This window comes from Equus caballus, chromosome 26 (assembly GCF_041296265.1).
Source record: "Equus caballus isolate H_3958 breed thoroughbred chromosome 26, TB-T2T, whole genome shotgun sequence".
NCBI lineage: Eukaryota > Metazoa > Chordata > Mammalia > Perissodactyla > Equidae > Equus > Equus caballus.
In genome coordinates this window covers 37311470-37334766 of record NC_091709.1, presented here as the reverse complement: position 1 = coordinate 37334766, position 23297 = coordinate 37311470, and the positions used below count along the sequence as shown (strand labels likewise).

General features: G+C 39.6%; 1 protein-coding gene across 15 annotated transcripts in view; it reads right to left on the bottom strand.

The window, feature by feature from the left end:
- Positions 1-23297, bottom strand: part of ITSN1 (intersectin 1) — a 213988-nt gene that overhangs the window by 131444 nt on the left and 59247 nt on the right. For all 15 annotated transcript variants that reach the window (XR_011433019.1, XR_011433018.1, XM_023630068.2 and 12 more), the window contains 5 exons: positions 21404-21496; positions 20346-20409; positions 9468-9628; positions 2935-3186; positions 1290-1386 (listed from right to left, as the gene is read on the bottom strand). Coding sequence is in view for 13 of the 15 variants with exons in the window: in XM_023630068.2 (XP_023485836.1) it covers positions 1290-1386; positions 2935-3186; positions 9468-9628; positions 20346-20409; positions 21404-21496 (667 nt within the window). In the remaining 2 variants the exon portion in view is untranslated. The remainder of the gene's footprint in view (positions 1-1289; positions 1387-2934; positions 3187-9467; positions 9629-20345; positions 20410-21403; positions 21497-23297) is intronic.

Sequence of the window (23297 nt, the reverse complement as noted above, 5' to 3'; positions counted from 1 at the left end):
CTTTAAATCGTTTTTTAAAAGACGAATTTCTGAATTATATTAAACATGCTTTTTTTCTCTTTAAAGTGGAAAAACAACTTGATTCACTTAGGAAAGATTTCTAATGAGGACTGAAACAAGAAAAGATGGAATTGTCTCTATTTACACCCCCTTCTCATTCTAAAAGTTTTGAGATGGCTTGCAAAGAGACTTAATTTTTAATCTTAGTGTAGCAGAATGCAAGGGAAACAAAGAGGGTAAAAATAAATATATATGAAAGATAACATGAAACCAATATTGGCCAAAATATAAGCAATAAGGTCATGTAAGCTTTGCCAAAATTGAGCCACATATTTGATTAGTAACAACTGTCCACTAATCTGAATAACTCATTTCATAAAAGTTGATCTTTTTTTTTTGTTGAGGAAGATTAGCCCTGAGCTAACTGCTGCCAATCCTCCTCATTTCACTGAGGAAGACTGGCCCTGAGCTAACATCCATGCCCATCTTCCTCTATATGTGAGATGCCTACCATAGCATGGTGTGCCAAGTGGTGCCATGTCCACACCTGGGATCTGAACCAGCGAACCCCAGGCCACCGAAGCAGAATGTGCCCACTTAACTGCTGTGCCACTGGGCCAGCCCCTAAAAATTGATCTTAAATAATGTTTACTAATAATCCACATAGACTCCCTAAGATTATTTGAGACAGAATTTAAAATAAGGCCAATTATGGCTCTAATTTTCATATTTAAAAAGTTTATATATAAACTTTTTCTTTTTTTTGGCTGAGGAAGATGAGTCCTGAGCTAACATCTGTGCCAACCTTCCTCTATTTTTCATATGCAGGTTGCCACCACAGAGTGGCTGACGATTGGTGTAGGACTGCGCCTGGCATCTAAACCTGCAAACCCAGGCCACCGAAGCAGAATGCGCCAAACTTAACAACCAGGACACAAGGCTGACCCCAATAAACTTTCAAATGATTAACACAAAATAGTTAATTTGCTTTTTTCCTTCATACCTAGAGTTCTATTTTATTAGTTTTAAACATTTACTACTACCTATTTATTATACTCTTAAAAAACCAACATGCAAAGCCTTTAAAGGGAATGTCATATCTTCATTCTGTCATCTCTCCAACAAAAAATGGTAAAACTTAGTAATATTATACAGAATTAAGAAAATTATGGGCATTCTACAAAATAAAAGACAATAAATATAGAACATGGCTAATTCATTTTCAAATTTATGAGTTAATCAGATAATGGCTTTACCCAAACTGCTCATTTAAAAACAAGCAAACTTACCTAGCCACGTCAAATGATTGCGCCTTCTGTAACTTAGTGTTTAATTGGGACCCTGGACCAGATCTACTAAAGGAAGAACTCTTTGGCAATGTGGCTGCTGTAAAAATAAATAAGTGTTGAATAATTTTAATTCTACAAAGATAAGAAGCTTTTCCCTATTTACAAAAATTAAAATCCATAGCCATCAAATCAGAGGCAGAAATTATTACTCCCTTCTTACCCTCCTGGACTCAGAATGCATTATTCCCTCCTTGCTTCCTGCCCTCTCACCAAAAACATTCCTAGATTTACTTGTTCCTACTGAAAATTACCTTACTAGGCAATAATGTTTACATCCATAAAATTTTACTCTTCATTAAACATTTGGTGTCACATTTTAAAGGATCTGTTCCAACAGTTAAAGAAGTAACAGCTGAAATATATAGATGGCATACTCTGAACTGCACTGAAGGAGCTGAAGTATTAGTCCCAGATGCAGGAGCCAGGGAGTCACAGACTTGCAGTCTTGGCCAGATAACATGTGACACTAGGGAGGGTCAGCTTCTGTGTCTGATTCTCACTGAGGCTGGTTAGCCGTGTGTCAGTGGAAAAACTCTGAGCCTTAGCCACACTCCCCTCATCCCTGCCTCCCGTCTTGCAACATTTGCCGTTGGCCGCAAAGACAAACAAGGCCGAGTGTGTGGATTCACCAACACTCCTGGAAAAACAACTGCAAGCACTTTCTCGGCGGCCACCACATCTGCAGTCACAGTCACACGTGAAAGATGAACTACACGTGACAAGAAAACCTTTAAAGAAAGAGGTACATTTAGATTCTTTGGCCATAACTTACAGACACATCCTGACAGATATAATAAATCCAGGGGAATGGGCGCAGAAATAATGATTGAGATACAACACTAAGACCCACGCTGTCATCACTGCTGAGTTTACTCAGGCAGATCCAAAGCACCTTTTTAAAAAACACTTTCCATATTGATAAGAATTCATTAAGATTTGTTAGACTAAGTCTATCTTTAGCTACAGTTTATGTTTTCTTTTAACTAAAGGGAAAAAGACTTGGAATAAAGTCTCAAAAGGAGATTAATGAAACCAGGAACTTTTTAATCCTTTCATTCAATTAAGCAAGCACGTAATACTACAAGCTTAATATATTCAATCATTTAATAGACTTCCTTCCTCCTTGTCTGATTCACTCCACCTCCTCAAAAAAAAAAAAAAAATGCAACGTTCTTTTTTTCTCCTACATAATTCTACTCCGAAGGGACTGGCTTGTTTATTAGCAATTCACAGCAGCTGAAGAAAAGCAGTAACTGATACCTGGAAATACAACATGTTCAAACTGCAGTTGCTCTTGTCAAGCCCTCGAAAGGAAAACTATGCTCTCGGTCTTAGTCGCTGAGTTCACCTTTGTCCACAGCGGCACCCAGAGCTCCTTAATTCCATTCCCCTTTCTCTCTCTCTAGCCTAGCCCATCCCATTTAATGTGCTGAAAAAAAGCGAGAAATTAAAGGGAAAAAATGAAGATGTTTTCCTCTGAAATAATATACCATTTAAATATAATCAGGAGGTGAAGATTTAATAAGAATGAGGAGTAAAACACAAGTGGTGAGAATTCGGCCTGTGGTTTCGGCAGATCACATACCAGGATGAGCGAATGCAGGCAGAGGTTGTATAACAGGGGGCGCCCCGTTGGCCAGGGGAGGCACTGCTGCTGTAGGAACAGAAGACACGAGGGACGGAGACATTCCCACAACCGGAATGGATCCCAGGGGAGGCACTGCTGCTGTAGGAACAGAAGACACGAGGGACGGAGACATTCCCACAACCGGAATGGATCCCATTGGCACTGGAGCAACAGCTGTAAGTGGTGGCACGCTGGCGATACCTCCTATACCTAAGAAGGGAAAAATCCAACAAAATTCACTCTGGACCACATTTCAACATTCAATGATAATTAATCCAGGACTGCTTCAAGAAAACCACATTCCACTTGTAATATATTCCCATTTAAAATACGAATTCAGATTAATCATTTTGAAGAGTACCAAAAACTACGTCAAGGATCACATCAGAAGGGCTCCAGACCCACTGTGAAGAGGGATCTAGTGGCCAAAGGCGAGGATCAATAAGAAGAATAAGTGCAATGGACTGAAAGCCTCCAAAGAGAATTAAATTCACAAATTCATAATGACATTTAAAAACAAATCAACGAAAAACATTCGAATTGGTCATGAGAGGTAATCGATTCACTCTTTTGAAAATAGTAAATAAAGGGAGAAAATAAATCAAATAATTATCTTGCCTTTCCTTTACATCCTGAACCTCAGAGTAACTAAAGATTTGATGGGAAAGTTTCTCTATAGAAATACTCTAACCAATAAATGAAAAATAATAGAACTAAAAGAAACGTTTCCTTTCTTCTTTGTTTCCCTAACGCAACTTGTGCTATTGTGACACATAATATCACAATAATCACGACATACCACAATAATTATCACAATATATCACAATGTGACATCTGGTCCTCATTCCGGTTCGTGGAGCAGAGCTCCTAAAACCCTTCTGATTTCCTGAGTGATAGTAACATATTTTAATAATATTTGGTCTTGGTCCCTGGTTCCCAACATAAGAGCTCCCAAGACCCTTGGAATCTCTGGGGTGTAAAAGAGTGTCTTTTGTATGCTAATAAGGTGACTGGTGGCTGGGGGGCTCCCTAGATAGCTGAAGGACGGAAGGTAGTCACAGGAAAAACCAAGGCATGATTAGAGGGTTGGAACTTTCAGCCCCACCCCCTCCACACCAACCTCAGGGGAGGGTGGGTAGAGGGGCTGGAGACTGAGCTAATCACCAATGGCCAATGCTTCAATCAGTCATGCCTACGTAATGGAACCTCCATAAGAACTCCTACCCTATGGGGTCTGGAGAGCTTCCAGGCTGGTGAACACAGCCCTCGGCTGGGAGTGTGGCACACTCCAACTCCACAGGAACAGAAGCTCCTGCGCTCCAACTAATCAGAGACGTAATTTTCTTCACCTTCAACGTGTATCACTTTTTCTCAAATCCTTTTCCTCTCCTTCTTCATTTCCTTTTAATTTCTGAAATCTTCCTCTGTTACCTTCTATTTCTGTGCAGACAGTATCTCTTATGTGGCTTCTAGTTTAGTCTTCATTCCTCTGAAATGACTTTTTCTTTTATTTCTTATTCTTTCCTGACTTCTGTCACCTTATTTCTGAGGTTTGAAAACTGATTTCTGTAGGTCTTTCATGACTTGTATCATTTTCTTAGTATCTTTTTGCTTGCTTTGAAACAGTAGGTTCCTGGAGTGTTGTCATTGTCCACGGGGCTGTTAATTCAGCTCTTCATTCTCTCTTTTCTAATAATAACTGTGTGGGATTCACCCTTGCTTGATACTGCCTGTTGCTCATTTTTATGGGAGCCTTGCTTCCTGGGATCTCGTCTCTGCTCTCTGTCCCCACTTTGGTCTTGACCTTCTCCTTCTTTTGTCTCCGTGTCACTGCCCTGTTCAATTTTGATTCCACGCCCAGTCATTTCTCCTCGGTGTGGAGTCCTGCCCCAGAAGGAAGGCTTGTTGGATTAGTTTTGAGAGTTCCTAGGGACTAGACCGCTCCAGATCCTTCAGGTCTTATCCCAGGCACAATCATTGTGAGTATTCTCTAACATCACAATGTTTCCATTTTAAGTGACCTACTCAGCTTTTATAGAGCCACTGCGAAGACTATCATCTTTTTACCAAGTGACTACCTTTTCTGAATGGATGAGTATTTCTGAATATTTCTAAATAAATACATCTATCAGAGGTTGTTTTGGATGCCATCCCTCTCGACTATGCTGAGTCTTAATTCTTGAAATTTTCCCAACTCTCCTCAACCACTGAACTTTCCCTCTCTACTCTAAAAATGTGCGAGCACTTCCCATCTTAAACACACCATCATTCGGCTCACATGCTCCTCCAGCTATCTCCCCTGTAAGTTAAACTTTCTCCTTTTCCCAGCCTCCAATCAGGCTTTGGTCTCTCCCAGTCCAATGAAACTGCATGTCAAGACCATGCACAGACTCATCTTGTCAAATCCAGTCACTTTTCTGTCCTTTTCTTACTCAGTCTCTCAGAAGCAACTCAAAGAATGGAGCACGCCTTCCTTCTTGAGACACTTTTCTCGGCTAGTAGGACACCAACCTCCCCGCTCTTCACTGTTTCCTGGCTTCTTCCCTTTTATACCCCTTTAAATGTCACAGACTGCCAAGGCTTGGTCCTATAGGTCTTCTGCCTACCCTAGCTACATTTTGTCAACCTAAACAAAGAAGAAAATTGAGGCAAGCCCAAATTACCAGAAAAGGAGTTTTTTAGGGAACAGCAGAGGAACCGCAATTTGGGACACACAAACTGTGCAAGCAACAGGCGAGCCCGTTGAGGCTTTGAGGTGGGTAGTGTTCACGGGCAAGGAGAGAGGAATTCAGTTAGAGTCCATGCAGCAAGTTCATTGGCTTGAGGATGGGGAGAGGTTTCTGGCGGACGTTCATTGGCTGAGGGATGTTTCGGTTTTCAGGCATTTACAGGAAATCAGTCTCAGTCCTTAAGTTTTGTTTTGCTGAGGACACATGTGATGTGCGAGTGTCTCCATTTTACATCCTCCAGTTCCATTTAAGACTGAAATCCTTTCACAACTTTCTCTCTAAGATATCTTACCCGGTCCCCAGGCTTTCACTGCCATCCACACTCAAACTCTCCCAGAGCTGATGGACGCTCTGAGCTGCAGACACATGGATGGACTCTTCTGCCTCCTGAACACCCCAACTTGGAAAGCTACTTGACCCTCAAGCCTAACACGGTCAAAATCTGATTTACTTTTCCTCCAAATTACACGCTATAACTAATCGAATTCTACCCTATCTTCCACATTGATTATCACCTCCGGGATCTAAATCACCATCATCTCTGAGTTCCCTCTGTTCTACTGCTGTGCCCCTGAAACCCACATAACACAGATTACTTTTTCTAAGTGTCCATCAACCATGTCACTCCTCTGCTTAAAAGTTCTCCATAGGCTTCAGCTGCACTTAGAAAAAGACATTCTAATTCCTTAGTGGGTTTTATCAAGCCCTAACCCCTCTGGCTTGTGTCTTACCTCCCTGATCTTCTGACTTATCAGTATTTCAACCACAATGCTCTCGTTTTTGTTCCTCACACACACCAAACTCATTTTTGCCTTAGGACTTTTGCAATTGCTGTTCCTTTTGCCTGGAAGGCTTCTCTCCTAGGTCTTCACATGGCTCTCATCTCTAAGTCAGCTCCTCAGAAAATTCTTTCTGACCACCCTGCCCCATGGGTCACTCTCTATCGTGTTACCCTGTTTTACAGAATTTTTTATCTATTTGCTTGCTTCCCCCACTTGACAAGAAGCTCCATAACAGCAGGAGCCATGAAGTCTTGCTCAGCACCAGGCTCCCAGTAACTAGGACACACAATAGGGGCTTAAAAATATTGGTTTAATCTCATAAAACCACAGATTCTGGCCAAAAAAAAAAAAAAATCAAACAAAAGAAAAATAAACTCCCCCTGAAATAGTTGGGTCCAGAGTAAAAAACGAATTATGCCGTGGAAAGAAGAACGTACAGGCATACTTACAGAATTTCCTGGAATGCAGCTGGTACCCTTAGGCAAGTCACAACATCACTGCACCCATTTTCCACTTCTTAACACTGGGGAGCTGAACAAAATTATTGCTCAACCCTCTGCTGCCCTTAATTCCACAGTGTTAACATCTGCATTAACATATGCAGACAATAACCCTGGAAAAGTGACGCGCCAGTCACCCAGAAGGTTTGGTGATAAAGAAGGTGGGGAGAGAGAAGATAACATGGAAACCGAGAGCCTTTAGAAAAACTGTGATTGGACATGCTCTACCTCCCTTTTGTGAAATCTGGTCTTAGGCAAATTATTCAACTTCTTAGAATCTTGGTTCTCTCGTTTAAATAACAAGGCTAGGGGGGCCGGCCCGGTGGGTCAGCGGTTAAGCTTGCACGTTTTGCTTCTCAGCGGCCCGGGGTTCGCCTGGTTCGGATCCTGGGTGTGGACATGGCACTGCTTGGCAAGCCATGCTGTGGCAGGTGTCCCACATATAAAGTAGAGGAAGATGGGCACGGGTGTTAGCTCAGGGCCAATCTTCCTCAGCAAAAAGAGGAGCACTGGCAGCAGATGTTAGCTCAGGGCTAATCTTCCTCAAAAAAAAAAAAGGCTAGTAATTTCTACATATTTTTTGGGTTATTGTTGTGAGCAAATAAAATACTTTATGTGAAGGCACACTCTCTAAGGGATAGGAAATGCCTGGTCAGATAATTTTTACTATTCATTAGGAAATAATGATAATAGTAATCAATTATTTTGTTCTCAGTAGCCAGAAGAAGTCTAAGAAAAACATTAGCCCGGGTTGAGCTGAGAGGTGAAACTGGAAATACTAGCAGAGGCCAGATCTCTGAGTAACTCGGACAAAGTGGATGAGGATCGTGTCCTTGAACTTTTCTTACGTTCTGATATTCCCTCGTGATTGATCTCTTGAAAATAGTTTAATGTTGATGTGATGAGAACAAGGGGAGAAAAGGCAGTGGAGAAGCCCAGGGGCAGAGCTACTGAGGGACTGGCAGGAAGTCAGATCCGAAATTCCAGGTCCCCTGGGTGGCAGTGTCAGGTTACTTAGGAGACAGTAAAACCCTCGGCACAGTGAGGCCACCACCTCCTGAAAGTTAAATCAGCAGTATCTCTAGAGCTGAAATTCCTCTGGCAGGAAGGAATGAGAGAAGACATATTAAATGTTCAGGGAAGAATTACTGACACCCAGGTTTGAGGGAAAAAGAGGAAACGGGATGCCTCTGGTTATCTGACCCTTTCTCCACTCTGAGGTTTCCTCTTGCAGCACCGGAAGGGAGGCCAAAAGAAAACTAAACACCCTTTAGCTGTTTTAACACATGGGTCCTGACCAAACGTTGGCTAGGAGGACCTTCAGAGATTCAGAGTAACTTCCACTTAAATCAGCTGGTTAACTAAGGGCTTAGGGACTGTGAACACGCGACGGACAAGACCAACAGGGCCCTGGCCACTCGGGGTCCGTACTGTTCACTCCTGCTCTTCCAGCCTTTGCTCTTGAGCTTTCCTTCTCTTGGATCACTATCCTACTTGCCTAACCCTAAACCTGCACCTTTCCCCTTATAAAAACCAGTCTTGTGGCTAAACTTCACCAAAGAAAGGCAATGCATAGCTTGTTCTTAAATCTATCAGGTAAAAGCAGAGCATTTATTTATCTCAGCGTATCATAAATTGTATCAGAGACAACCCGAATTACTACTGACTGCCCCCTCCCAAATCCACTTCGCTTTATCACCTGTCATCAGATATATCAGGTCTGAGAGAGGGAAAGAAATTCTATCCACAATTTTCATGTTTTGTTTAAACTGTCTAAGAACTTTCCCATGAATCAGATGTTGGATCCCATTACTGTAATCTTTAAATCAAGCTAAATAATTAAAGTCTAGGGTGAGAACAGAGAAGAAATCAGAACTGTTGCTGATCTTGGTCAACTATTTACCATTTAATTTTTAAGAACATCTGGCTAAAAGATAACTTTTTATAGAATCGTGTTTTTAATTGAGATAACAATGGTTATTTTTTTCTTGCTTCATTTTGTTCTAAGAATGAATTTAACGTGGCCAACTGTAATGTGGCCAAGTGCCTCAATACTGTGAATTAAACAATATATTTCTAGACCCATAATCCCAAGGACTTGTTTATACACAAGAAAAAAACAAAAATGTTATGGAAACAGAAAACCAAAAGGAAGTATATGCGACAATGTGAAGGGTCAAGAATCCAGTAAAAGCAAGGAAAAGAAAAAAGACGCAGCAGAGGACTGGCAGTCTGTTCCTTTTCCCTGACAATCTGCACCTGTGCTTTCATTTCAGCTACTCTCATCCTCTGGTTACGCAGAATGTGAACGGACTCCTTCTCCTCTAGCACTATCCTCCCGCATAGGGCCATCATTTTTCAGACAGAATTACCTCCTAGAATTTCACAATGCTACAAACTGAGAGGGGAAAAAAAAAAGCGAAATATTTATTTTTAAAATATACAATGCAATATAGGAACCAATTCCTTTTCAGACTTACCAAATGCTGGTGCACTAGAAATAGCAACGGGTTGCTGTTTCATAACCGGGGGAAGTGCGGAGGGGAGTTGATATCCTTGTAGCTTCAGTTTGATAAGTTTCATAGCAATGGAAAACTCCACTTGATCCATTCTTCCATCATTATTCATATCAGCTAGCGCCCTGCAAACCAACAGCATGGGCTTAGAACAACTATGACCTTAAAGGAACCTCTCCCAAACCACCCCTCCCACCCACACGAAATCAAAATAATCAGCTCCCTTAATCCTGGAAAGAACAAAACAGAACAAAACAAAGCAAACCAAAACAAAACTTGTTTACCAAGCTATAGGGAGGAACCTAGACATACTGACAAGATTTTATATAAATATAAAACACTTTTTATTGTGTTATTCTTTACTTATATGATATACAAGGTAGTTTTTCAGTCTCAGTGTCAGGATCTGTATTTTGGACATCAAGTGGGCTTTCTTTTTGGAGTGATGAAAATGTTCTAAAACTGGCTAGTGGTGATGGTTGCACAACCCTGTGACTAGACTAAAAACCAATGAATTATATTCTTTAAAACTCTGAATTTTATTATGTGAGTTATGTGACAAGAAGCTGTTTTAAAAAAGCATTTAGAAACAGTTTATTTCTAGAGATACTTAATTAGGTTGCATCAGCTCTGTGGGGTTCTACAAACCTCACCATGGAGGCATGACGTGCTATCCTATGCTATGATACTATACTTTTAAAGCTGTGAAAATCAATTAAATGAGCTTACAAATGTATTTACTATTTGAAAATGGTACTCAAACAAGTGCAACTTCCAATGAGCTATTATGTATTTTCTCAAAGAAGAGTAAGCAAAAGGAAGGAGTTTGTAATTGCCACTGGAAACTATATTATGCACACCCAGATTGTATGTATTCATGACTTAACCTCTTCTGCATGAAAAATGTTCATTCAGATTTCATTTCTTTTAGTCCAGATATAAAAAGCATGAGGATTTATTTTTAAAATCTATCTTAAGAAAAATTTTAGAAGACCAGCTACTCCAATTAAAATCCCATGACTAACCATCTCTTAAATGTGCCACATCCAGATAGTGTCCAAAAAAGAAAATTAAGTTACACAGAAAATCATCCTGTACTTCTGGAGTTAACTCAAAGAAAGAAAACATGAAACATATGAAAAGTGTGACAACAACAAAGACTAAAAATCTCTAAAAATGATAAAAATTGTAAAAGTCAACACTATCATTTAGGAAAATAAGATCAGAAAGCGGGAAATGGAACGCCATGGCTCAAGAACCTCGTTTTTGCCTCCTATAGGAACAGCCTGGTCCTCGTGCAGTCAGTGATGCCCCCGCTTCAGGAAACCACCCAGTGGAATCTAAACTGCACCCACGCTCACGAGCTTGAGCATCACTTCCCATATGTCTCCTGGTCATTGGGATTCCTACTACCATGAAATGCTCATTCACATCCTTTGCCAAGTTATCTGATGGATTGCATGTCTTTTTCTTGTCAGTTTATAAGTGTTTAATGTATATTAGTAACTGTTTATCTGTCAATTGTTGATTTTTAAAAATTCATTACCTGTCTGTTCATTATATTTACCGTGTAGAAATTCCACATTTTTATATATGAAATATTTCTTTTATCACATAGATTGTACTTTTTCAGTCTTTCATTTTCTAAGATTGTATTATTTTATTACATTTCAATCTTTAAATCAACTGCAGTTGTGTGTGTAAGTGTGGTATGTTACCCCAGGGGTCAACGATATGTCTTCCAGATGGAGATCTAGCTTTCCCAGCAATATTTATTAATGAGTCCATCTCTTCTCATTGAACTAAAAAATACTTTTGTTACTTATTAAATGCTCACATGATGCAAGACCTCTTTTTGGATTCTCTATTCTGATTCCCAGGCCGATATGACAATGGTCTGATCACACCGGCTCTATGGTACGTTCTGATATATGGAATGGGTTTTTTTTCCTTAAACTTTGTCTGGCTATTCACGGACGTTTCTTTTTCCCTATGAACTTTAAAATCATTTATGTATTCTGCAAACAACCCTATTGGGATCCAAGCTGAAACTGTACTACATATATTAATTAATTTTTGGAGAACTGACATATTGATAGTTTGTCCACCAAAGAAAACAGTATGTCTTTCCATTTGTTCAGTTCTAATATCTCCTTTAATAAGATAATAGCACTTTCTTCATATAAATAATTCTTTTTCTTATTAAATGTATTCTTAGGAATTTTATCATTTTTGTCACTATTTTAAGTGGAACATTTCCCTCATTTTCATATTTACGTGTTCATTCCAAACACAGAGAAAAATTTTACTTTTAATAATCATTTATGTTGTATTCAGCTATCGTATCAAACTTCTATGAATCTTACTTAATTTTTTTAAGCTAAAATCTCTTGGGTTTGGAAGTATACAATTACATAACCAGCAAAAAAAAGAGAGAACTTTCTTTTCCAATATTTATACCATTCTTTGTTATTGGTCTTATTGCCTCTAAGATATTACTGAACATGTGAGCATCCCTGCTTAGCTCTGAGTTTAAATGAAATGGCTGTAGTGTTTCATCGTTTAGAAGAATATTTGGTAGTAATTTTTATAGAGTAGTTTGATATATTTAAGCAGTTCCCTTTTCTACTTATTAGAAATGATTATTATATATATTTTTTCTTTCTTTTGAGGAAGATTACCCCTGAGCTAACATCTGCCGCCAATCCTCCTCCTTTTGCTGAGGAAGACTAGCCCTGAGCTAACATCTGCACCCATCATCCTCTACTTTATATGTGGGATGCCTGCCACAGCATGGCTTGATAAGCGGTGCATATGTCTGTACCTGGGATCTGAACCGGTGAACCCTGGGGCACTGAAGCGGAGCGTGTGAACTTAACCGCTACACCACTGGGCCAGCCCCTGGTTATTATATTTTTTCCCAAATACCTAATCAGCATCTGCTGGGCTGACAAGTTTTCTTTTTCCATTTATCTGTTGATATAATAATGTTGAGATTTCTTAATTCTGAACCAATCTTGCACTCTCAGTATAAACTCAAGTTGGTCATAGTTTTCATTTACTATAGAATTCTATTTGCTAAGATTTTGTTTTGATTTTTTGCATCTATATTCTTAATTGAGACTGGTCTCTCATTGCTTTATTTTTGCATTATCTTTCAGGTTTTATAAAGGAAGTTAAGTAGAATGAAATGGTGAACTTTCCTTGAGTTAAATAAAATGAAACAGTGAACTCTCCTTCTTTTGCTAAGTATTTCTAAAAAGACATAGAGCTATTGTAAACGGTTTTCAGGGAAAATAAAGTTTCCACTGATCGACATCAACATGCATACTTGAAAAAAGAATTAGGCACAGAGATTCCCACTCCCTATTCCCCATGCCCAATGCCCCTGAAACATGTGCTTCAGTGAGAAACAGAGATATCCAGTGTGGGACAATGAGTGGGCTAGGGGACAAGAGACTCTCTGGTAATGGCTTAATCAGAAGAGCTGAGGGTTTCTAAGAACCTTTGCACTGAAGTGCCTCAATGCGAAACGGGGGGAAACATGGAATCCTCAGGTTCCAGCCCCCACCACCACAATCCCAATATTTTTTTGGGAATTCTGTGTGGTCTTTCTTTAAAAATTGTTTCTCAACAAAACAGAGCTGTTGGGACTCCTCAGCAGTAAAACCTCAAAGCCCTTACGGAAATATAGTAGTTACACACAGCTCAGCAGCCCTGCCGTGATCCACTGGATCAGAGCTGGCATCCTATTTCTCAAGGCTGCTCTGCAAAAAGTGACTTCAGCTCTGCCATCCACTCCATCTCCCACTTATAGTCACTTTCCAGTTTACTCACTTCTAATAATCCCCCCAAAAGACTAACTAAAAGTCTGAGAATTCTGAAATTAAATTTACAAAACTTCCAAAGTTAAAAAAAAAAATAAACAAGTGAGAGTTTATCAGACTAAAGAGCTTCTACAAAGCAAAAGAAACAAGAATCAAAACAAAGAGACAACCCACTAATTGGGAAAAAATATTTGCAAATCATGTATCTGACAAGGGGTTAATCTCCATAATATATAAGGAACTCACACAACTGAACAATAAAAAAACAAACAACCCGATCAAAAAATAGGCAGAGGAGATGAACAGATATTTTTCCAAAGAAGATATACAGATGGCCAATAAACACATGAAACAATGCTCAACATCACTAATCATCAGGGAAATGCAAATCAAAACTACACTAAGATACCACCTTACACCTGTTAAAATGGCTAGAATCACTAAGACAAAAAATAAAAATGTTGGAAAGGGTTTAGAGAAAAGGGAACCCTCATACTCTGCTGGTGGGAATGCAAACTGCTGCAGCCACTATGGAAAACAGCATGGAGATTCCTCAAAAAAACTAAAAATAGAGCTACCATACAATCCAGCTATCCCACTACTGGGTATCTACCCAAATAACTTGAAATCAACAATCCAAAGTAACATATTCACCCCTGTCTTCACCACCGGCACTATTCACAATAGCCAAGACATGGAAACAATCCAAGTGTCCGTCAACTGATGATTGGATAAAGATGCCGTGTATATATATACAGTGGAATACTACTTGGCCATAAAAAAAGAGAAAAGCATCCTATTTGCATTAACATGAAAGGACCTGGGGGGAATTATGCTAAGCAAAATAAGCCAGACTGAGAAAGACAAACACCAGATGATTTCACTCATATGTGGAATATGAACAAACACACGGACAAAGAAAACAGTTCAGTGGTTACCAGGGGAAGGGGGGTTGGGGGGTGGGCACAGGGGGTGAAGGGGAGCACTTATGTGGTGACAGACAAGAAATAACGTACGACTGAAATCTCATCAATGTAAACTATTATAAACTCAATAAAAATAAAAAATATATATGCTAAGAAAAGCATAAGTCAAACAATTGCTGTATATGACTCTTGAAAATGAACTGATCTTAAAGACAATGTTTAGCCTGATATTAAAATCTGTACACAGCAGCAGGCAGGGTTGAGATAAGAGAGGGGCCACAGGTATGCTGAATATTAACGGTAAGTTTTTTGATTTGTACAAATAAACCATGCATTAATATCATCCACTGTGGGTGGGAAAAAGTGCTTCAACTCCAAACAGAGGGAATCTGGCAACATCCACAGAACTATATGCACATTGACTCTGTGATGCAGCAACTCCACTCCTAGGAATTTACCCTGAAGATGCACTTCAAACAATGGGAAGAAAAAAATATATATATATATACACACACACACACACACACACTTTAGCTCATTCACTGCTGCATTATTTGTAATTGCAAAATATTGGGAATAACTGAATGCACATACATAGATTAATTGAACAAACTATGGTATATCTTCCACAATGAGTACTATATAACTGTAAAAAAAAAAAAAAGAGAGACAGACAGACAGATCTCTTTGGAATGATATGAGTGATTTCCAGGATGTGTTGTTAAGTGAGAAAAGGAAAGAATAAAAGAACATTTATAGGAGGTTACCTTAAAAGAAGGAAGAGGAAATAATTTAAATATAAATATGCACACATAATGTATCGTGGATCTGCTTTTCTTCCACAAAAATAAACAAAGGAAGAATAATAAGAAACTAATAGAACAGGTGGGGACGGGATGAAGGGAGAGGAGAGGGAGCGAACTTCTCTGAGTTCACTTTTTTGTATACTTTTGGCATTTGGAACTGTGTTGTGTTATGTATTCAAAAAAATAACATTAAGTCCGCAAAGACGAGAGGAGACCCACAGACTGAATAAAAACATAGGGCCGGCCCCGTGGCCAAGTGGTTAAGTTCTCATGCTTCGCTCTGGCGGCCCAGGGTTTTGCTGGTTCAAGTCCTGGGCGCGGACATGGCACCGCTCATCAGGCCATGTTGAGGCGGCGTCCCACGTGCCACAGCTAGAAGGACCCACAACTAAAAATATGCAACTATGTACTGGGGGGGCTTTGGGGAGAAAAAGCAAAAATAAAATCTTTTTTAAAAAAAAGACTGATTGAAAACAAAAATAAATAGACCGAATAGTATTTTAAATAAATAACATATCCACATAGAATGAAGAGAAAAAAAACCTAATTGAAGTAACTTCTAACCACGGTACTTCATATACCCTCAGTCTTATAAACAAAAAGAACTTTGACATCATCTTGAACTCCACTGAGGAAGTCTGGCGTCTGTAGTGGAGACGAGTGGAGCGATTCTGAAACGACTTTGTTTGTATCACAGCATTAAGGGAAAAGACCAGCCTCCTCTCGCCCCATCTCACTCACTGCACCAGGGCTGACGCCTGTGGATTCCTTTAGGAGCCCACCTCAGCCACAAAGGCTTGTCATGGGCTGCTCACCCCTCACTGTGCAGATTAATCCAGCCTAGTCATTCATTCATTCGTTTGTTCATCCAACAAACACTGGCGTTAAAACTGTGAAAAAGACAGAGTCGGCCCTCACAGAGCTTATCTTTTAGTACAAGTAGACACTAAACGAGAAAACCAATCGGATTATTCCACGATAGGTGCTACTGAGAAACAAAACGAGCTAACGGGAAAGAGGAGACGGCGGGCCGCAGCAGGTGCAGAGGGAACTACTTTAGACTAGCGGTCAGGAAACACTTCTCTAGGGAGGTGCCATATGAACTGAAACCTGAAGGGTAAGGAGCCAGCTATGTGCGGATCTAGACGAACTGCCTGACAGGAAGAGGAAATGCCAAGTGCAATGACCCTGAGACAAGAAGCCCGGCCCGTTTAAAGAACAGACACGAGGTCACTGCAACTGGAGTGTAAAAACTGAGGAAGAGAGCGGTGCAAAATAAGAGAAGGGGGAAAAAGCAAGAGCCAGATGATATTGGGCCTTACGGCCTCGGTAATGACTTGGGATTTCCTTCTCATTGGAGAGTTTTAAGCGGATTTACCTTTTACAAAGATTGTTTGGGTGCTGTGTGGAGACTGGAATCTAAGGTGGCAAGTGTGAAAGAGAGACTCCAGTCAGGATGCTCAACCGTGGGCCCAGGAGAGATGACAGATTAGGATGGGAGCAGTGGAGGCAGACAGAAGCGGCCAGACTGGGGATAAAGTCTGTAAATAGAGTCAAAAGTATAAGCTGATGGAATGAATGTGTAGGGTGAGAAAAAGAGAGGAATCAGGCATGGCTCCTAGCAGCTGGACAGAGGCTCAATGCCATGAACTGAGATGGGGAAGACTCAGGAATGGGGAGGGAGGCGGGGAGGAACAGGAGTCCTGGATGACTGGTTTTTGGTGAGTGAGTGTGGCAAATTGGTCGTGTTGGGGGCGGAAGGCCCTTCTGACATATAGTCAGAAGCATCCTAACATAGTGCATGTTACATAGCTGTTTGCCCTGCCCCTACGACCCATCCCTGAACCAGGTCAACAAGCTGTTCAAATCTTTGCCTGTTATGTCTCCGGCTCCCTCCTCCACTCTCAGGGCCCATTTCCAGGTGGGGCTCCCTCCCTTCCCCTCCTTTCTCTCCTTAAAAGCCTCAAATCTCTACTTCTGTGGCCCCTACTCCCTCTAATTCCAAAGCCCTCATTCAACCTTTTTTCTTTCCTATACCTTCAAGGCTATTGTCTGTTCCCCTCTGCTTTCTTCTCTTCCCTCTCCACACCAGCCCAAGGCTGGAACAATTTTAAGCATTTAAGTTGCCAAAAGGATATATTTGCCAGTTTCCTTCCAGTTCCTTATTAGTAAGAGAATTTCTAGGAAGATGAATCATCTTTGGCCACTATTATAATTTGGCATTACACACACTGACTTGACTCTGTATTCTGAGAATTCAGGTTTTCCTGTATTCTTAATTGGAAATTGGACTGGACAGATAGGTAGACCCAAAGTATGAGTAGGTTAAAGTTCAAAAGTTCATCAATGGGTTATATAGTTTTTACATGGAACAAAAATAAGAAAGTTTCCAACATATATTCCCCAGCAGTCCACATCACTCATCTATTTGAACCGAGGTCCAGAGCAAAGAAAGTAAGGCCCAAAGAGAGAGAGAGAGACTAGAAATGGTTCCAATCCAAAATTTTCTTCTTCCCCAGATGACTGACACCGAGACAGCCTAAAACCCAGACTCAAACCCTCTCCTGACCAAAAGGGGCACGCGCCTTCCCAGTGACCCCACCAGAAAAACCACCTGAGAACACAGAAGGAGCATGAGAGACAGAGAAGGAAAACTATTCCATTAGGTCAGCTGTTATTATTTATAAATTTAAAACCTAAATTTGAAAAGGTCAAGTATTGCCCAGGGTTACGAAGCGACCAAGCACCAGAGGCAGCGCGGAAGGATACTTCTCACCCATACTGTGCACTACACTATTCCACCATTTTCCCAGCACATCTGTGCTTCAGGAAATTTTCGATTATTTCCAAAGGGATTCCTTTTGAGAAAAGATACTTAGAGGCATGGTTTTCCCCCCGACTAGCAATTCTTGTCAAGAAAAATATGCCATCACAAATTTATTTAACAAAATGTCAGAAAAAATTAAAGACAAAGAACATTTTGATTTGACGTAAGACTGCCAATTCATCATCTGTATTGCTAATAAAAATTTTCACTATAAAAATATTAAGCTGAGGGGCCAGCTCCGTGGCCGTGTGGTTGGGTTCACACGCTCTGCTTCGATGGCCCAGGGTTTTGCCAGTTCAGATCCTGGGTGCAGACATGGCACTGCTCATCAGGCCACGCTGAGGCGGCATCCCACATGGCACAGCCAGAAGCAGTCACATCTAGGATATACAACTATGTACTGGGGGGCTTCAGGGAGAACAAGAAAAAAAAGGAAAAAAGAAAGCGGAGATTGGCAACAGATGTTGGCTCAGGTGCCAATCTTTAAAAAAAACAATATTAAGTTGGAAAAATGACTTTGGTATACTTAGCTAAAAACAGTTTGGAAAACTAACAAATGTTTTAATTGAAAAAAAGTGAATTTACTACATAATACTTTATTTTTCTCCATTACACTTATTAACATGTGACAATTTTTATACTGCTATCGACTACCTCGTTCCACTAGATTACAATTTCTATGACAGCAGGAATTTTGTCTATTTTGTTCACCACTGTATCCTCAGACCTACAACAGTCACTGACCCATAGCAGACATCTGATAAATATTTTTCCACTGCTGATTGAATAAACTTTCACAAATTGGGGAATAAAGCATAAAAGCAGAATTCAGTGGAGGAAGTTAAGCCTGGGAAAGGAAGGTTCCAGTCAGAGATCTTGACGATGGTGTGAAACATAAGCATATGCCAGAACGTAAAGCAAAAGAAGCTTGTTACAATTAACACAGATGTCACAAGTCTCTTGCATTTAAACTTAGGCACTTAATGGACAGGTCAGAGTCCCTGTGCTCACATGTCCATGAGTCCTTGTGCTCTCGCTTGCTCTCTCCTTCCCAGCCTTTTATTTTATTTTAAAAGTAACTCCAAAACTTTGGTCATCTGACTTTTCTAGCGCAAAGAAGATCAGAAGTTAGAGCTAAGGACGTCATCAGAGGACGCTCACTAGCTGAGACGGCTGCAGCCAATATGCTGACAACCAGGAAAAAGAAAATAAAGCAGACACCAAAAACAGCACAGGAATCTGGTATCATTTAGTTTCCGTTCAAATATATCCATCCACAAATATATACAGATAATAAGTATATATATACATATATTTCCCATAGAAGTTTTGCTATTTCAGAACATAGTAAATGATTTTCACACTGATGACGCTCATAATCAAGCTTAGACTATGTTCTGTAGACCCTGCTTGAAGGTAACGAGGAACTACGTCAATCTTTGTTAATTTCCATAAAACTATAAAGAAAAAGACTGATCATTTGAGGGGACAAGCAATGAGTGGGACAACTGAGTTATGTGGAACATCCGGTCCCCAATGATGACAGCAGCTCCTTTTTGGGTTTCGTTCTGAAGGCCTATTATTCCACACCAACTCTTTTATTTACAGTTTGTCCACTAATCCTCTCAACAACCCTGTAAGCAAAATACGTCTTCCCATTTTCTAGATTAGAAAACTGAGGTTAGAGACGATAAATACATGTTCCAAATCATAAAGACAGAAAATAGTACAGCTGGGATTCAAAGTCAGGTGTCAGACTACAAATCATGTGCTCTTTCTAGTACAGCAAGCTGCCTCCCCAACACTGAGGAGCCCGGGGATATGAAGATTAACTGTAAGAACCACACAGTGGGGGAAAATGTGGCTTCTTGGCAACAGAATTCCGCATAGCTCCCCAAAATCATAAACCTAGAACCCAAAACCATATCTGCCACCCTTTTTCACTCACTCTCTTTCCTTCCTGTGGTTTCAAAGGACTGAATGCGAACTTGTGATAGTTAATCAGGAATTCAACAATATTTATTATGCACCCTCCTTGTACAACATTGTAATAAACACTGGTTATTTCACTATTTCACTGGTTACTTCGCAACGAACCCTCAAACATTTTCTTTACTTTTTATCCAATGAAACATACAGAACGATTACATTATAAAGCAAGAGATGTGGACGTTCAGATGAGTATGGGTGATGTGGATGAAGCCAAACAAACTGGTGAGAAAACAGCAAAACACAGATTTCACGACTGGAAATACAACTTTGTGACAGTGTTATCTTGCAAATGTCACTTTTTTTATTAGTCCCATATTAGAAAGATATTTTTTCAGAAGCATTTCTCAGGTAAGAAGCAGCAGAGTATTTCAGACTAGAGATATTTGTTCTCCTTCTATATGTTAAGAAATTATATTATCGGAATATTGTACTTTACCTTCTGCTTACATGAAGTTCCAACTTACCATATCTGTGCTAAAACAGGCTGAGGTAACCCAGATTGAAAAAAAAAGTTTCTAGCTTGATCACCTGCAAATCAAATGGAGAAAGTTTCAGAATAAACAAGAGCTGACAGAAATTCTCTTACAGCAAAATTATAAAAATAAGAAAGAGGCTGGTACTCCTGTAAATAATACATTGAACACATGATAAAAGCCAAATGGTAAGTCTATAAGTGACAGCAAAATGAACCCATCAGCATTTACTTTAGAACATAACACTTTAAAAAACCACCTCAAAAGGGCAAGGGTAAACTGTCCATTTTCATTAATATGCTGTTAACTAAGATGGTGACAGTTACACATTACCGATAAAGCGAATCTACAGGAATCTTCGGGAAACTGATGACCCATACTTCTACTTTATAAAAAAGTTCTTTGCCATTCCCAATATCCACGGTTCAAATTTTCGGCATTTCTAATACATTTATAGAGAATAAGTAATAAGGATTAAAAGAATCACATCAATTTGAGATTAAGAATTAATAAATTAAAGAGAACTATGAGACATACACAAAAACAAGTCCCCAGGAAATCCAGATCCCATTTTTTCTAAAGCTAATTCCTGAAGAGTAATCAAACAGGAAAGATAATAGAAACGGCAAAGTACAAAAGGATCTTTGGGGACACAGCAATAAGAGAATTCCTTTTTTTTTTTTTCTCTTTAAATGTTCAGAATCTGTTAATTTACTTAAGTTTCCCAAGCCAGTTCAAGATGAGAATTAAGCAAGTGTTTTCACTCGGGAACCACAGTCTAATGCTACATTACTTAAAGAATGTAGTCCATTCATCTTAACCAGTTTCCATCACCAGGGACATGCCTGAAACGAGTGACCTGACATCCATCAGAGACTGCAAACAGGCTTGAACGCATCACAGGAAACACAACTGTAAACATACAGGCTCAAGGCTAAGACAATCAGGGAAAAGGTCCCCTCGGTCATATGTGCCCACCTTATCTCTGCATAATAGGTTTCCCACAGATATATGCACTACTGATAAGTAAAAATACTGACTCCAATTACCAGTAATAAATCCAGATATTGGTTTTAAACTATGGAACTGTTGATCATGCTTCGCTCTTTCCTCTGCAGTTATGGTCCAGATATCCAGGCTGCCTACAATCCAAAGAAAACACAAAGAAATTATTCAGTGAGAACACAAAGCACTCCCACACACTATTTCCACAGTACTTTAAGATTCCGTCAACACATTATAAATGATTTGATAAATTAACATCCGTTTGTCCTTGGGAGTTATGCATATAAAGTTAGAAAAAAAAAAAGAAAGCCATTGGCACAAATTCTTTTTTTAAAAGCTTGTCTTATAGTCCTGTAGTTAGCAGGACTGTACAAAGACATGCTAAGTTAATAACTACAATTTATTTACATAAACTTAAGCAATAGATTAATTTAAAACTGCATTTCCAGATGTCTTAAATGCTACAGGTGAAAGTTACAGGAAAAGTGGTTTCACAATTAGTATCCTATGTGATTGCATGAAAATCTTTTTGGAGTGATAACAATATCCAAATACTGGATTGTTGTGATGGTTGCACAACTCTGTAAATTTACTAAAAATATAGTATGTCAATTATACCCCACTGAAGCTGTTTTTAAAAATGGGTATGCTGAAAAAAAACGATGGCAAACCAAAGTGAATGGGATTTAAGCTCTCCTTCAGTTTCAGGTCTCAGACTGACCACACGTCCCCTCATTTCTGAGATCTTCCTCACCTTAGTCTTAGGTCTCCTCAAACAAATTCACCAAAGTAATTATAGATTACAAGGGTGAAGGCTTTCAAAACTTCAGACACTTTCCAAGATGGTGGCAGCAGGCAATATGTATGTTTCACACAAAATGCAAATGTGCCTAGCACAAAAGCAAAACACCTAAACATCACATCTCCCCTCACTACAGGGTCTGGGATAACAGTGACAGGTAGAGTGGCAAGTCATTGAGTCCCTGGAAACATACGTATTGAACGCCTTGTGTGTGCCAGGCAATGTGTTACACATTAGGGATAAATGGTGATGGAGACAGGCCTTTTAGTCCTGCAATTTCTAGAAGGGATTTTTTATTGCCCTGTCAGAATTCATCCCTGGAACTATAAACAAAAGCAAAACCAAAAAAATAAACCCTTGCTCAATAAATAAGAAGCGGGATGAAAACAAAACACAAAATAACACAATAATGCTAAGGTTTTGAAAGGTTTGCAGACTTCTGTATTAGAATCCCACGGGGTCTTTTACAAATGTGAGCAGAGGAACAGCGCTTGTGTCTCCTTACTCTCTTCACGATGACTGGAGCAGACAGCTGCCAAGAGTAATCCATTAATAGGCCACATTCTTTTTGAAAATAAAAAAAATTAGTTGGCCAGCAGGCAAAAACAGTACTTAACACTTTCGTAATAATGTTAGGAAAAACTACCTGAAAAATACATTTTATGTAGACTGATATGTTTCAAGCAGATAAAGTAAAACAAACAAAAATGCCATACTCCAAATTGAATTTTCAGAAAAAGTATAGAATAAATGACCCAGTCACTTCAACAAATAAATTACAAAGAAAAGAACAGATGGAGGGAGAATTCAGTAACGAAGGGGCTTCGAAGATGCTTGGACTCACTGCCATATACGTCTCTTGTTTGGATCCTGTATTTGAACAAACAAACTATAACAAAAAAAATCTAAACATTATCAGGGAAGTTTTCACACTGACTTGATAGCTGAGGGCATTAAGGACGTACTGTAAATTTTATAAGTGTAATGTGGGATTGTACTTATGTCGTCAAAAGTGTTATCTTTTAGAAACACGTACTAAAATATTTGTGGATGAAACAATATGATGCCTGAGAGTTGCTCAAAAGAATACAGATGAGGGGCTGGCCCCGTGGCCGAGTGGTTAAGTTCGCGCGCTC